Raw genomic sequence first — 14,671 nt, forward strand, 5'->3', positions numbered from 1 at the left:
GTCTGTACTATATATGAGAGACGACAACCATTGTAAAAGCGCCACTCATGTCGGATAGTTACTGTATAATAGATAGACTACTATAGAGCCCAGGTGGGCAACTGTCTAACTTTGGGGTATCTCAATCTCGTTTTCTCATCTCTCCTCGGCTCCTCTTCGTGCAAAAGGCATCTCCTTCTTCTCCTTGGCGGCGACCTTCTTCCGCTTCTTCTCGATAGCCTTCTCGACCTGTTTCTCGCTCATATTCGCAAATTGATCCAAGAGCAGTCTCTTCTTCTGCTCAGACTTTTTCAGGTAGAACGGCTTCTTGCCTTGTTTCACCAGCTCCTTCTCCTGTTTCCTGTGCTCTTCAATGACGGCACGCTCTCGTTCTTTCCTATCCTTTGCCTTCTTCTTTGACTCCATAGACATCAGTGCTCGTTGGAGCTCCTCTTTCTCGCGGGGCGTCTTTGCCTTTTTGACCGCTGCGCGTAGCTGCTTCATCTCATCATCCCGGTAGTCGTCGAGAAAGGCATATGCTTTTTGGGCCCTGGCTTCATCAAGTGGACCCGCGAGAGAGTCAAATCTCGGATCCCTGTACTCAATCTTCTTCACAGGAAGAATTTCTCTCCTTCGAGAGACCTGGCGTTTGCTGGTCATTTCCATTGGTGCATGCTTGCTCGAACGTTGCACATGTGCAGGAACTTTGCTGCCTTTCTGGAAGGGCGCTTCGCCGCCCAGAGGATTATCTGACTCGGGGCGATCATCCGTATCACTGCCCTTACGGCGCCTCGAAGCTGGTAAGGCAGCCTGAGCTTTTGCCAAGGCTCCAAATGACACCTGAGATGCATCGATCCCTTCAGTTTCTTCATGAGACGACTCATCATTGTCCTGCATTTTAATGAGCAAGGTACATATGGTAAAGGGCATATCAAACTTACCGAACCGTCCTCTGAGTCAGTAGGGACGAAACCTTCCTCTACCTCGTGTCGGTCCTCATGATCAAACTCGCTGGGGCTCTCATCAATCTCGTCCAAGTCTGGTTCTGGCTCTGCTCGTGCACGCACTCTCCGCTCGAGGCCCAAGGCGCCCGCCTTTCTCTTCCTTGAATCCATGGCTTTTTGATGTTCAAATGGTGATATGCCGTGGGATAGGACTATATTTCCAGCGTTTTCATAGAAACTATGTGATTCTGAGTGGTGAGTTGAGACATGGAGAACCAAGAAGTAGTGAATTATGCATATTGCTGGTCGAAAATTTTAGCGGTAGAGGTGTGGCGGTGCGCCACTCCATGTCCTTCAAGTTACTCAAAGGTGTATTGTCAAGACTGAAACAAACCACGACCATATTCCTGTAATGTACGCTTTGGAGGCCCTTTCTATCAATAGAGTACTACCAGCTACTACAATCTAATTTGGTAAATTTATAACATAGTGCTGCATGGTGAGAGCTGACACTTCCATCGCGTCAGTCTGTCTCAATTAGATATTTACCGTGCTGCATATCCCCCACAGATCGCTAAATAGGCAGGTGGGCCACGCTAGAGAACACTCCTTATCGATTGCTGTCGCAAAACCGCCTGGCTGCTGTCTGCTTCTTCTACGACTGGATTATACTCACTTCGTGATCGCCCTTCTACCAATCACTCATATCCTGTCACTCCTTTTGTTTGGTCAAGACTATTGGTCTCATCCCTCATTTCAGACTCTATCTGAGTTTACTCACACCCGAAGACAACCCGGAGAGGACTTTGCCCTGAAATCAGCCGTCTGCGTCCTGATAAAATCAACATTCAGTTTCATCAACAGGACAAGCTACACAGTCACACGAGGCCGCCGAGTAGCTGCCTGATGCTCGATACATCCTGTTGCCTGATGATAGAGGTCTTCCACTTGAGAAATTTCTCCCGCAGAGTGAATAGCTGGCACTATTCTTCTCGCCTTCATATATATCCCTTTCTACCAAATTCGTACTTTCATACTCAGACCTGCCTATTCAAGCCGCCCGGTCAGAAAGCTTCAGTTCCGCAACAACAGTTACAAATCTTGAGCAGCAACGGTATATACCGCTCAAAGGAGAAGCAATCACATATAAGCGCCATGAATGCGCCGATAATACCACAAGAGCCACCGTTTCAAGGTGGCGTCAAAGGCACCGTCACAGACAGAGAGGCAAGACTTCGTCGCCGCAATAAACCCAGCGAAGCACGAGACGAGAAAGTGCCCCCGAGCGCAAAGTCAGGCGGTATACCGGAGCCTTCACCGGAATACCGACTGCGCGCCTCCTTCGCCCCGATCCGGCTGCCCAAGCCGCGGCCGATCCTCGTGGTGATCGACCTCAACGGCACGATGGTGTACCGGCCGATGAAGCGCAACCCGACGCACATCGTGGCGCGGCCGCACGCCAAGCGCTTCATGCAGTACTGCATCGACACCTTCTGGGTGGTCGTGTGGAGCAGCGCGCGCCTGCAGAACGTCGACAACATGTGCCGCCAGCTGCTGTCGCCGCAGCAGCTCGCGCGCATCGTCGCCGTCTGGGGCCGCGAGCACTTCGGCCTGGCGCCCGACGACTTCAGCCGCCGCGTGCAGTGCTACAAGCGCCTGACCAGCCTGTGGGCCGACCCCGTGGTCGCCGCCTCGCACCCGGACTTTCGGGGAGGCCAGCGTTGGAACCAGGGCAACACGGTCCTCATTGACGACTCGGTCGAGAAGGCGCGCAGCGAGCCGCACAACCTCGTTGCGATACCCGAGTTCCTGGGGGACGTGAATGAGAGGCCGGAGATTTTGCCGTTGGTCCACGACTATCTCAACGAGCTGGCGCATCAGTCGGATCTCAGTACCTTTATGCGGACCGCTCCGTTCCTTCTGGAAAGAGCAGTATAGGATATTGAGTCCCATGGCATATGCGAGGGGGCCTCCTCGCCATAATACCCTTACAGAGGCCGTGTAGCATATTACGAGTTATGAAACAGAGCGCGGTTACGGTTGTAATCATAATGTGGGATGGGCATGCGCTGTCACAACATACAAATCACAATGTATAAGGAGGCACAGGACGAACACAGAGGCACGGTTCATTAACCTCGAAGGGCCTTATCTATTCGAAGAACTACCTGTAGCCCAGATGACCTACATCTGACGAACAGAAGACCAGAAGCCGAGAGGCCTACCTAGACTTCATGTAATACCCATTCATTCGTGACGCGTGACAGACAGCTAAACGTGATAACACCCCTTCCGTACGTACACCAGTTGCCAAGTCTCGTTTATTTGAAGACCTTGCCATCGGCATGAGGGTACTCCTTGCCGTTGACAATGACGGGCTTCTCCCAGGTCCACTGGTCGTTGACGTACTCCTTGTCCTCGGGCTTGGAGGGGTCGAGCTTCTCGAAGTCGTAGCTCTCGTAGTCGGGAGCGACCTCGAAGACGGGCTTGTAGTCATCGCCACGGATGACGAAAGCACCCTCAATGACGGAGTCATTGGTCTGGCCGTAGACGGAGGCACATCCGAAGAGGTACTTGCGGGATCCCTCCAGACGGGTGTTGAAGCCGCCAATCAGGTTGTTGGACATGAAAGTCAGAGTAAGCTCATCGTTGTACTTGTACTTGACTCTCCACAGAGTGTACTCGTCCAACTTGATGTTCTCCCAGAACCACTTCAGGGCTTCAGGGGTATCGTGGTTGGAGTAGTAGCGCTTCCACTCATCGAGAGGGAAGGTGGCTCTGGGCAGGGCCTCAAGCGGGTGCTTGGGCTTGGGAGCAGCAGCGGGCTCCTCCTCCTCCTCGGCAGCCGGCTTGGGCTTGGGGGCAGCCTTGGGAGCGGCCTCCTTCTTGGGCTGCTCGGGCTTCTTGGGAGCGACGTTGGTCAGCTTGGGGGCGTCGAGCAGCTCGAACTTGGCGGCGACGGCGGAGTAGATGGGCTGGTTGTAGACGGTCTCGTACCACCGGGCAACGTTGGGGTGGGCAGTGCGCCACTCCTTGCCGAAGAAGTACTGGAAGCCGCGGGCAATGATGCCAACGCTGAAGAGATCGGCAAGGGTGATGCGCTCGCCGACGAGGAAGGTGTTGTAGAGGAGGTGCTCCTCAACAACGGAGATGGCCTTCAGAGCCTTCTGGGAAGCCTCCTCGACACTCTTCTTGTTGTAGGGCTCCTTGCCCAGGAGAGGGCTGTACCAAGAGCCGAGGTTAGGGAGGACCTCGCTGTTGAAGAAGGACATCCACTTGAGGATGGAAGCATAGCTGACTTCGTTAGTGGATTGACTTTCGCAAACAGTCAGGCGCAACTTACTCCTGCTTGGTCTTACCCAGGAGGGTAGTCTTCTCGTTCTGGGAGGTGACTATATCAGGTTAGCATGAGCCATCAAATGAAGCCCGATGCAAAACAACAATGTAGCGCAGAAAGAGTCAGATGTTAGAATGAATCAACATGTTGTGATTTAGACAGGGATAACTGTTAAATGAAAAATCTATATCATCACGGTGGGATGGGATTGTATGGCGAGGCAGCGCAGATCGAGATTCACATACTGTAGATGGCGATGGCAATGCACTCAGAGAGGACATAGCCGTCAGCGCCAACGAAGGTCGGGACCTTGCCGAGCTTGTTCTGCTTCAGGTACTCAGCGGTGGGCTTCTTGGTGTCGGTGTCGACGATGTCGAGCTTGACGTCGTTGGCCTTGGCGACAGCCAGAATGCCCGTGGAGCGAGGGTTAGCCTGGAGGACGCGAATGTGAGCCTGACTGCCGGAAAATTAAGATCTTGCGTCGAATTATTGTGTAACATACCTCGTAGGTGTAGAGCTTTCCGAAAGACATCTTGTCGACGATTTGCTCGGTGTTGACTGAGTTGTGTTGTGAGGCAAATCGAGGGGAAGTTCAGCGGTCCAGCCTGAAATAAAAATTTTGGGGACAAGGTGGAAGTTCTGTGGTGGGGCATGAGGGGCTGGGCCAGCTGTGACTGAGGCGGTGTGGCTGGTGAAATCAATCTGCGCTAATAGCTCAGTACTTTTATCAATCGGGCATGCACATATTACCGTTAAGTATCTTATTAATGCAGACCTCCAAAGTCGGAATAACTTGCTGTCCCGACCAAAGCTCGGGCCAGACAGGAGCATCGAAATCTTTCCCACTCGAGTTGCTAGTCGTAAGAGCGCTCGATCGACGGTGATACCGCGACAGAGGCCAAAGGGGTCGGAGAAGGCAAATATGGCATCGATACGGCCTGCCTTTTCTCAATTGAGCGGCCAGTCCCTCAAGCCGCAATGGCGACAGCTTCGACAGCAGCTACAAGCATTAAAGATCAGTCCTAGTTTGACGGGGAGGAGGACAGTGTCAACAGAGAGCTCGAGATCGAACGAGCTGGTGCCGGCAGACAAATCGGTCGAAGATCTAGGCCAGGTGGTACCACTTGCTAGACATGCGCGACCGCTGCCCGTGTCGCCGTCATACTTCTCGCGCCAGACGCGGTTCTACGATGCCTACACCCAGCTTCAGGCCCTCAACAGGAAGTATGGGCATCTCCCACCTGCACCACCCGGATTGCTCGAGAGAGTGGCTTGGAAGCCGCTCAACGACTTCAGGTTGTCAGTGGGCGAGCAAGTGAAGGCGACCGAGTTCAAGAAGTGCATGGACATCGTCAAGAGGCTCAGCAGCATTCACCCGTCGCTTTCGACACCCGCGATTACGGAGGCAGTTCAGATTTTCAAGCGAGACATCAACCCATACAGCAACATGACAAAGCCCATCCCCATTGACAAGTTTGGACGGGCCCTTGGCGTTGGCCGCAGGAAGTCATCGGTGGCTCGTGCCTGGGTCGTCGAGGGCACAGGAGAGGTGCTCATCAATGGGAAGTCTCTTGCGGACGCCTTTGGACGAGTGCATGATCGGGAGAGTGCCATTTTTGCTCTACGGTCTACGGAGAGGATGGACAAGTACAATGTCTGGGCTTTGGTTGAGGGCGGTGGAACGACCGGTCAGGCAGAAGCTCTCACTCTGGCCGTGGCTAAGGCGCTGATGGCACATGAGCCAGCATTGAAGCCGGCACTACGACGAGGTAAGCATTGCTCAATAATGAATTCGTGTCCATTCGAAATTGCTAACTCCTTCATTTCAGCGGGTTGCGTCACCCGAGACCCGAGAAGAGTCGAGAGGAAGAAGGCTGGTCACCTCAAGGCCAGAAAGAGCCCTACTTGGGTCAAGAGATAAAGGGGGAAATCCAAAGGGACAAGGAGCCCAGCATATTCATCGTAAACATGATGATGTCGTAGATGGTTGTCGGGCACTTGTGTTTCGCGCATGGAGATCTCGCCCTTCATCTATGAATCCTCGTATTATCGTATGTAAGTCTGTGGGGAGTGTAATTATTGTATTGTTGTATCTGTAGCATACCTAGCGACGCAATTAAAAGAAGCTTGCAAGCACTCTTGCTAGTCAGCAGGCACTTTTGGAAGTGATGTTCTCAAGGTTTTCCTATTTTGTCTTGATGGAACCATCCATACCTAGCTCCATTTCGGCATATGAAATGATAGCGCTGGAGTGCCCTGGTCGGAAATACCGTCAACCCCAGGAGCCATCGCCCCATCATCTAAAAGGCAGCCTACACTATTGCAGATTGTATTTAGACGGGGAAAACAATGGCGTTGCACTCGATCCATCCTAGTCGGGCAGGGAATGCACATCTCCCAGTCTTTTCCTTAATCTGCCGCGGAACGCCGGAATGCGCATAGGGCTGCAAGTCGCCCAGTAGGTTCGTGGGCACAGCTCACTCCACTTGACTGACACTTGCAGGGAAGTGGATTGTTTGCAGTTTGCATAACGGGCGTCGTGGAAGCTCTTACATGTTTTCGATTCTGTGAACGTATCAGAACCGTCCAAACTGCTGTTTGACTCCTGACAACCGATAAAAAAAACTAGAGACGTCATGTCTCCAGTTTGAGATTTGAGATGCCACAGAACAGTGGGATCGTTCTCTGCAAGAACGCGTTTCAATTTTAATTGCTGCCAAAGGGTGACGACAGTGGGAGAAGCACGGACTGGAAAGTGGTGGCTGAAGCCGGTTGTTACAGGAAGCTTTACCATGCTTCCATCGCTGCATCTAGAAGGAATTCTAGTTTGTTTCAGAGTCCTCGCTCGGCGGAATTGGCTCATTACAGCGACCGCTATTATTGGCCACCCGTTGAGAGGTCGGGGCACATTTGTAATGACACTTGATTGAGGTTGACAACTCCTTGCGTCTTAGACTTCTAGTTGCCTTTCCGCTTCAATGCAGGCCTGATACTTCAAACATCCTTAGGCCCGGAGCGGCTTGCGGAGTTGATAACCTGGAATGGAGAGTTTTGCTCAATACAACCCCCATAGAAGCCATAGAACGCACCGCCTTCCCTGGTTTGCTTACACGGAAGTTTACAAGCCCGCACAGCCGGTGTGTTAGAGCCAAGTGATGGATGGCCACAACACCCATAGGGGCAGCTCGGGGGCCGGAGAACGGCCGCGGCAGTCTTTATGGAAGGTGGGAGGATTCGAGGTAGCGATGTACGAGCTTGTGAAGGAGACCGAACAGGATGATCCGCTGGTACTAAAAACGGAAACAACCATTTCCCATAATGCATACCCCTTGGGGCGGCAGTGAGATCCCCGGCAACCTTAATCGTAAAGCGTTCAAGGTGTTGGGTGGATTAGATAAGCGCTCGAATCTGCTTGGTTTTGGGGCAATATTAAAGTGATTATTGAAAACAGCCCTGGGTCTATTGGCGACATCAAACCTTCCGAGCCGGGCGTCGCTTGGCCCAGCAAGTTTTTGGGAGGCTCACGTAAGGTGGGAGAAGTTAGCATCCAAAAGGAGTGCAGCAAAGGTCTGTGGGGAACGGCGCGCCTCGTTCGGTGATCGGCAATGCATACATGTATTGGGCCGCCCTGCTGAGGCTGAGATCGGCGAACAGGTTGTCAAAGATTGATTCGTCCTCGGGGGATTTTCTATTTTGACGGATCGATCACATACATGTGCGTGCGTAGAGTACCTAACGTACGCTCACGAAAAGGGCGACATTTAGGTCTTGGCGACTGCCGACTGGTCGTCTGGGCGGGAGTTCCTGCGTGCGGCAGCTCGGGCTGCATTGCTTGCAAGAACAGGCACACGTGTGGCTCACAGGGTTTCGGTGGCCAAGGTGGCTTCGATTATCGCAGCTCCAGCTCGAACACGAGAGCGAATCTCCGCACCATGGTTTCTCGCTAGCCAGGGACTAGTCGTTGATGGCTTCTCGAACGCGCTGGCGAATCGTCTCGTCTGCTGCGACAATCAGCGGAGCCGACTAGCGATATAGGCCAGGAACAGAGACACGAGTCGTCACGCAGCTTTCGTGACCGAATGAGACCCACGCGCTATCAGCTGGGCGAGCTAACAATCGACGACAGATAGATGACTTTGCTTGCTAGGTACGAATGTAGGTAAGCTCTTGCTAAGCCGGTGGTGAACTTTTGGGAATGGGGAGAAGCTACCCACCCTACCCTCTCGCTACTTTGCCAGACAAAGTCGGGACAACGCGTACTACTGCGGTGCCGTGCAGCAACATGCAGAAGTAGCATGGCAGCTTGGCGTTCTTCAATGCGCTTACGGTCGCGTCTCCGTCTCGTCTGGGAGTCGCATTCGCATGGCGGGCTTATTCACCATGGATCTGTGCCAGGTCGTGATTTATGCTCTCCCAAGCAAGACTTGAGCAAAAGGGTTGTCTCTCCCTCTCTCTCCTCTCAGGTCCACGGCTGCGGTAGAGGATATGCATGCTTTGTCTGCCTACCTGCCTGGATGCGTGCGCACGGCAGTAGAGTACTTCAGGTAGGTAGGTAGTATGGAAGGACGAGCAAGGAAAAGCCGAAGAATGGCGTGAGTTGACGAAGTTTGGTACACTCGGTACTCAAAAAAGCGCCCCCGCTCGCCGGTCTCTCCTTCCTGTCAGGGGCAATTGATCCAGGAGCTGGCTGCTCGGTGCAATGAGTAGGTCTGCCAGTCCCAGTCCCAGTGCCACTGTCACTGTCACTGTCACTGTCAGTGCAGCGGAGGCGGAGGAACTGGGTACGTAGCTAAAGTGTGCAGCAAGTGATTCCTTGAAGGCATTGAATGGAAATGCTTGACAAGCTCAACAACGTCTTCCAGTCTTCAATCCGAGTAGGTACCCAGCAGGGCGAGTAGAGCTACTTCCAGTTAGACTGGCAGCCATCGACCCATTGGCTGACAGGCTGCAGAATAGCGCAGCTTTACATGCGAGTCAGCGTGGTGAAACAGGGAAGATCCACGGTGATCAGGTACAGATACATGGCTCGCTCGGCAAATCGACACGGGCCTGGAGAGCGGCGGCAGCTGATTCGCTGGGGAGCAGGGGACTACTGTGTAGTAGGGAAACCAGCGCCCTGGTCGGGGCCCACGCAGCCTGAAAAGCCCCCGGTGGACGCCCCCCCAGGCGACCCAGCATCAAACCCCTGCTCCTCTGGCCCCAGCAGCGTCCCAAACGTACAGGGATCACCTCACAGCCCTGGGGCTTTCTTTCTTGACGACATCCTTCCTCAGTGCCTTGAAGTGGCCCCCCTGGCCCCCCTGCTCGGGACACACAACACAACTCAACCGCTGCTCAACTGAACGACATGGTTCAAGGTTCCAACTTCACTCAACAGCATCTCCCCCCTTCATAACTAACTGCTCATACCGGGCTAATTCTCCGCAGTACTTGTCCCTCGCACGTGTCCTCGCCCTACCGCCGCGTACCCTGCGCTGCTGTTTGAGGTAAATTCCGTTCCAGGCGCAAGCAGGAAGGGCGAGCCCAAGGGACAGAATTTTCTCAACGCTCAGACAGGGAGCTGCTTAAGGCTTGGACGGATGGTTGGGCATCGACGATCGAAAGACCGCGTCCTGTCATGGGCTATTCATGTATGGATGTGTGGCTCAATCAATCAATTCCTCAATATTCTCCCGAGCTTCCCTGCGTCTAAAGGCAATGGGAGCACCCGTAATATTTCGGCAATGCTCACGCGCGTCACCGCCTAGGTCGACCAGAGGAGCGAGCAGCCATCCATCCATCTCAATCAATCATTCACTAGCCATTGAGACTGGTTGACAGGCTCTCAAGAGGTGCTTCCTCGGATGCCCTGCCTTGGCACCAATGGTTCTGGCCCGCCTCTGGTGCCCTGTCACAGGCTCCCAGTCTCTCATTCGTGCCTATTCCTGCTTTATATTTTCTTCTTTCCGAATCCGTAGCGGCAGGCCATGAAACACTGGATACCTGCTGTTGGTTTCTTTTCCTTTCCGAACAAAAGAATGAAGACGGTGTGTGATGAGTTGGTTTATGCTGCTGCGATTCCAAATTCATCGGCTATTTTCGCATCGGAGGTGATAGACGAGCTAGCTCGAACAACTCAAGCACCGGACTGGCAAGCTAAGACGGGGTGCAGTAGTTTCGTAGCTCTAGTCTAGGCTGCCTCTGCGACTGCGAGGGGCAGGTCACTACTGCATACTTTAGGTACGCAGTAGTAAGAATGACGACCGTTGGAGATGACGGAGGGACATGCGCTGGATGAGACTTAAGAGACATTAATTAAGTCAGGGTTGGCACAGGATCACGGACTTGACCCAACGGGGCAACCGACTAAGACAAGCGCCTGGCACCAAAGCTGGACTAAACGTCAAATCCTCCAACCCGCCTCGCTGGGTGAGCTTCCGGCGAGCGGGCCCGGTCGACTGACCCTGCTGGTTGCTTTGCTGCTGCTTTGCTGCGGCGTCATCCCTATATTGCAGGCTTCGCTGTTATATTTGATCTGACATGGCACTGGAGTAGGTAGGTAGATACTGTAGATAGATAGATAGATAAGAAAGAAGCCTTGGAGGGTCAGCCCCGGCGAAACACCTTTCCTGAGGCGGGCGGGAAGAGGACAACGAATCAGGTAATCGGCATAGGATACAAGTGGTATAGACCCATGGACTGGACTGAAATGGAAGACGGGGTGATGATGCTTGAAAGAGAACGAACGAAAGAGTGTAGAACGGTAGGTAGAAGAAGGCATGTGCGATGCTTTCCGAGGTCTACAGGTATTTTCTCTCCTTAATCATGATGCTGGCAGCAATTGTACCTTCCCCTAGGAAGCTGTTTGCACTGATACCGACCGTCGTCCCTTCCCTAATAAATGACCGAGTGAGGGATTGAATCGGCAGTACCTACCCTACCTAAGGTAAGGTATACCTAGGTACCTACCTAGCACGGCCACACTCGTGGGTCCCTTCCCGGTCCTCTAGGTCGTCCTTGCCTTACACGCAACCTTGGACTAACTGACCAAGAGGCATTACCTGGCTATACTACGACAGAATTTTTTCCTTTTTTCGCTCAGCCATCTATGCCATCGTGTCGTGTCTTTTTCGCTCAACCGCGGCTCCCAGCTTTCTTCTGGTGTGGGTTGTGTCGTGCTGAAAGCTCCTCCAAGCCCCGGGGTCGTCAGTCGCCAGCTGCTCCAACAGTCAGACATCTCGGGATAGTCCCGGCTCTTCCTGCCAACCCGCCGACCCGTCAAGCTTGTACCTTGCGACCTCCCCTGGTCAAGCTGGCTGGATCTTCCACATCGCCTTGTTCAGCTGCTGCCAGCAAGCAAGCAAGCAGGCTCTACGCAAGCTCTACGCAAGCAAGGTCGCCGAGTGCTGGTGCTCCTCCTCAGATTCCAATTTAAGACGCACCCATTCTCCATCGTACGCCACACATTCCTTGGGCTTGGCCGTGCCTAGCTTGGAGATCGCTTGAGGATTGGTTCAGCCACCACGGGCGTCAGAGAGGAGAGGGGTGGTGTCGTTGCTTCTGTAGATCTAGTCCAGCCCACTCACACGCACCACCCGCGCCCCGACAGGCCAAAAGACGACCCTCCACGCCAGGCGGCGCCATATTCTCCCACCCCCCCATCTAAGACATCGTCTTAGACAGCCCTTCAGGTTGGGTGCTTGTAGCCAAGACACCCAAGGTACGTCGACTTCGTCTCCACGAAACAACCAGAGGTGCCGACGTGTGGAGTCCTTTTCCACTGTCTGTCGTCCCTTAACTTAGGTTTATCCAGGAGACGGAACCTGCCTGGTGGTGCCCTGGCCTGCCTCCCGGTCCTGTGTTACATCGGCCATAGTTTTCTTGACCTACTTTGATGTTCCTTTTTTTCCCTTTTTGAACCTGTGGCTGCCCCCTGCCCTTTACGTCTCTACGTCCCTTCGGTCTACTTGCATCTTGTCAACTTCATATCGCTCACTTCCGCCATCTGCCGGGCCACACGACGTCGAGGAACGCCCAAGCCACTCGACGACTCTGCCTCTCGACATCTCGTCGAGCGGTAGTCTATGCGCCAAAGCTACGGGTGGCCCTTACACCGTGCCCAAGCTCCCGGGCTGTCTCGGTTGGCCTCTATAAGACCCCGAGTCATCGCCCACACAAGACGGCTGTTCCCTGTCTGGATCCTCCCTCCATCATACATTACCTCAGTCCAAAAGCCGCACCAAAACTTTCTCGCCTTGCAACTAACACAACCGTCCAAGTCCTGACTTACAGGACTTGGGATCACAAGATCGCTGCGCGCGTGTGGAAGACTTGGTGGGCCGTATCGCATTCGACTCAAACTGGGGCTTGCGACTTCACCCCATGAGACCAATTTGTGCCGTTCCGCTTGCTCGAGGGACATATTCTTGAGGGCACGGCTGGCTCTGCGCGACCCTGAATGTGTGGCCGCCAGGGTTTCCCCCAGTTCAGAAGCGCCAACCCTTTTTGACAACCTATCCCCAGTGCCCACACAGACAAAGCCGTCATATTTGGCTACACTAAAAGCTTCGGCGACGTGGTATATCCCCCGATATTGTGACTTCATCGTCCCTCTTGGGACGTGTTATAGCCTTGACACATATTGAACTACTTCAACCTACTAAGAACCCTACCTGTCATCTTCCCATCTACATCAACCCTCAACATCTCTGCATCTCGCCTTGTTAGGAGAGAACACCCCACGATCCACGGACCCTCTTCCTTTGCTCTTGATATCTTCTGCCAAAGCTATCGTTGTTCAGGGCTCTGCAGCCACTCTGCCCACACGATTACCTCCATCGAGAGCTTCTCGGACCCTCGCTATCTTGTACAGTTTCTGCCGGCTGTAGGAGCCCCTGGCTTTGACAGATAGTACAAAGATCCTGTTGTGCGACTTGCGACGCTAGTCGCCGCCTTGCTCACAGTCGCTCACGTACCTCGCGAGCCAACTCCCCGCCGGCCAAAGAGATCTTGTTGCAGGCGACGGTCGCGCCTGACCCAACTGGCCCAACCTGGCCGTCCTCTACCCTACGAATTCGCTGCCTGCGCTGCACCAGGTAGGTCCGCGGTTCGAGGCGCCTACCAACGCGCAGGATCCGGGGATGGATCCAAGCAGGGGCCAGAGGAGGCCGAATGAGACGCCGAATCTTCATAACACCAACCCCAGATATCAGTCGCTGAACGATCCTTCGCAACAGCGTCGTTCGTTTGCCGGGGCTTCAGATAGGTATCGGCCTGCTCCACTAAACACGTCTCCTTCCACACCGGCTCGAGGCATGGGTGCCACGGCTAGCTACAGCGAGTATTATCAACAACCCGCACAGGCCGGCTTCTCCACCGCGACAAGTCTGCCGTCGGCTACGATGGGATATCACCAGGGCGCCGCAGACTATGGCCAAGACGCAAGGCAGTCGCAGGGATATGCCAGTGCATACAATACAGCCATGATGTACAACGTGCCTCCCGCTACGAATACGCAGAGCGCTGCCGTTTACGATGCAAGCGGTCAGACATTCACGCCACGGCAGCCTGCAGGTATGCCCATGATGACCGCGGATGTGGCTACCCCTTATTTCACCGGTGACCAAACGAACCCCGCTGCCGCCTCGGCTCTTCAGCAACAGACGGCTCCTTCCCAGTCGCCTGCGATATATCAGCAGAGCCCAGCAGACAGAAATGCGCTTCTTCAGAGCTACTCGAGCGGCATGGGGGCTATGGGAGGACTCGCAAGCCAGGCACCAAGTTCAGCGGCAGACGTTAGTATGGAGGAACAAGAATATCCAGCTGGTGGAGGACTTGACGAGGCATATGCTTCGTACCAATCTGCTTTGAAGGAGATCTTTCAGAACATCAAGAGTAGCACGCTCGCAACTGCTAGTGAATCCGTGCTTAACGTGTCTGACTGGCTTCTGTCGCACGTGGTAGAGCTAGGTAAGCTATTGACATTTTTACACCCACCTATCTGACAGCCCGGATACCTTTTTTCTGAAGAATAAGGTTACTGACAAAAGGGGTTTTAAATATAGGCCTTACAGCAGACGATCAAAACCTCCATGACGATAGGATCAAGCTGTGGAATGATTTCAATCATGCATGGCTTGCCTTGCTGCAAGCCCAGAAGGATCTCATGGCTTCGGGGCGACAGTTACAGCGCAATCAAAGTCTAATCACACAAGAAGGGTTGGAGAAGATGGGCAACGAGCTGGTCCGTCTTTGTGACAGCATCGAACGTCATGGCCTCGTCGACTACCAGTATGGAGTTTGGGAAGAACGAATCATGGACAGTACGTCTCGAAGCTTCCACTAAGTGTCTCCGATTCGTGGCTAATGTTTGCTAGTTCTGAGGGAATGCCTTAGTCTCTACGACACAGGTGATGATGCTACCGCCGGCGGA

At 53.7% G+C, this 14,671-nt stretch overlaps 4 protein-coding genes across 4 annotated transcripts; 2 read left to right on the forward strand and 2 right to left on the reverse strand.

Annotated features, from left to right (window-relative positions):
• Positions 1-135: 135 nt before the first annotated feature.
• UCRPA7_8347 (putative rrna processing protein) lies at positions 136-645 on the reverse strand (the record flags this gene model as incomplete). The annotated part of the gene is made up of 1 exon (XM_007920861.1): positions 136-645. The coding sequence occupies one exon, from the start codon at positions 643-645 to the stop codon at positions 136-138; it is 510 nt and encodes a 169-aa protein (XP_007919052.1).
• Positions 646-2,078: 1,433 nt separating this feature from the next.
• Positions 2,079-2,861, forward strand: UCRPA7_8348 (putative nif domain-containing protein; the record flags this gene model as incomplete). Its single annotated transcript, XM_007920862.1, has 1 exon — positions 2,079-2,861. The coding sequence occupies one exon, from the start codon at positions 2,079-2,081 to the stop codon at positions 2,859-2,861; it is 783 nt and encodes a 260-aa protein (XP_007919053.1).
• Positions 2,862-3,244: 383 nt separating this feature from the next.
• UCRPA7_8349 (putative elongation factor 1-gamma protein) lies at positions 3,245-4,792 on the reverse strand (the record flags this gene model as incomplete). The annotated part of the gene is made up of 4 exons (XM_007920863.1): positions 3,245-4,217; positions 4,267-4,315; positions 4,506-4,713; positions 4,763-4,792. The coding sequence occupies 4 exons, from the start codon at positions 4,790-4,792 to the stop codon at positions 3,245-3,247; spliced, it is 1,260 nt and encodes a 419-aa protein (XP_007919054.1).
• Positions 4,793-5,182: 390 nt separating this feature from the next.
• On the forward strand, positions 5,183-6,181 carry UCRPA7_8350 (putative 40s ribosomal protein s9 protein; the record flags this gene model as incomplete). Its single annotated transcript, XM_007920864.1, has 2 exons — positions 5,183-6,029; positions 6,090-6,181. 2 exons carry the CDS (start codon positions 5,183-5,185, stop codon positions 6,179-6,181), a joined length of 939 nt encoding a protein of 312 aa, XP_007919055.1.
• Positions 6,182-14,671: the final 8,490 nt, after the last annotated feature.

Source organism: Phaeoacremonium minimum (genome assembly GCF_000392275.1).
Source record: "Phaeoacremonium minimum UCRPA7 unplaced genomic scaffold PA7_03_scaffold_592, whole genome shotgun sequence".
NCBI lineage: Eukaryota > Fungi > Ascomycota > Sordariomycetes > Togniniales > Togniniaceae > Phaeoacremonium > Phaeoacremonium minimum.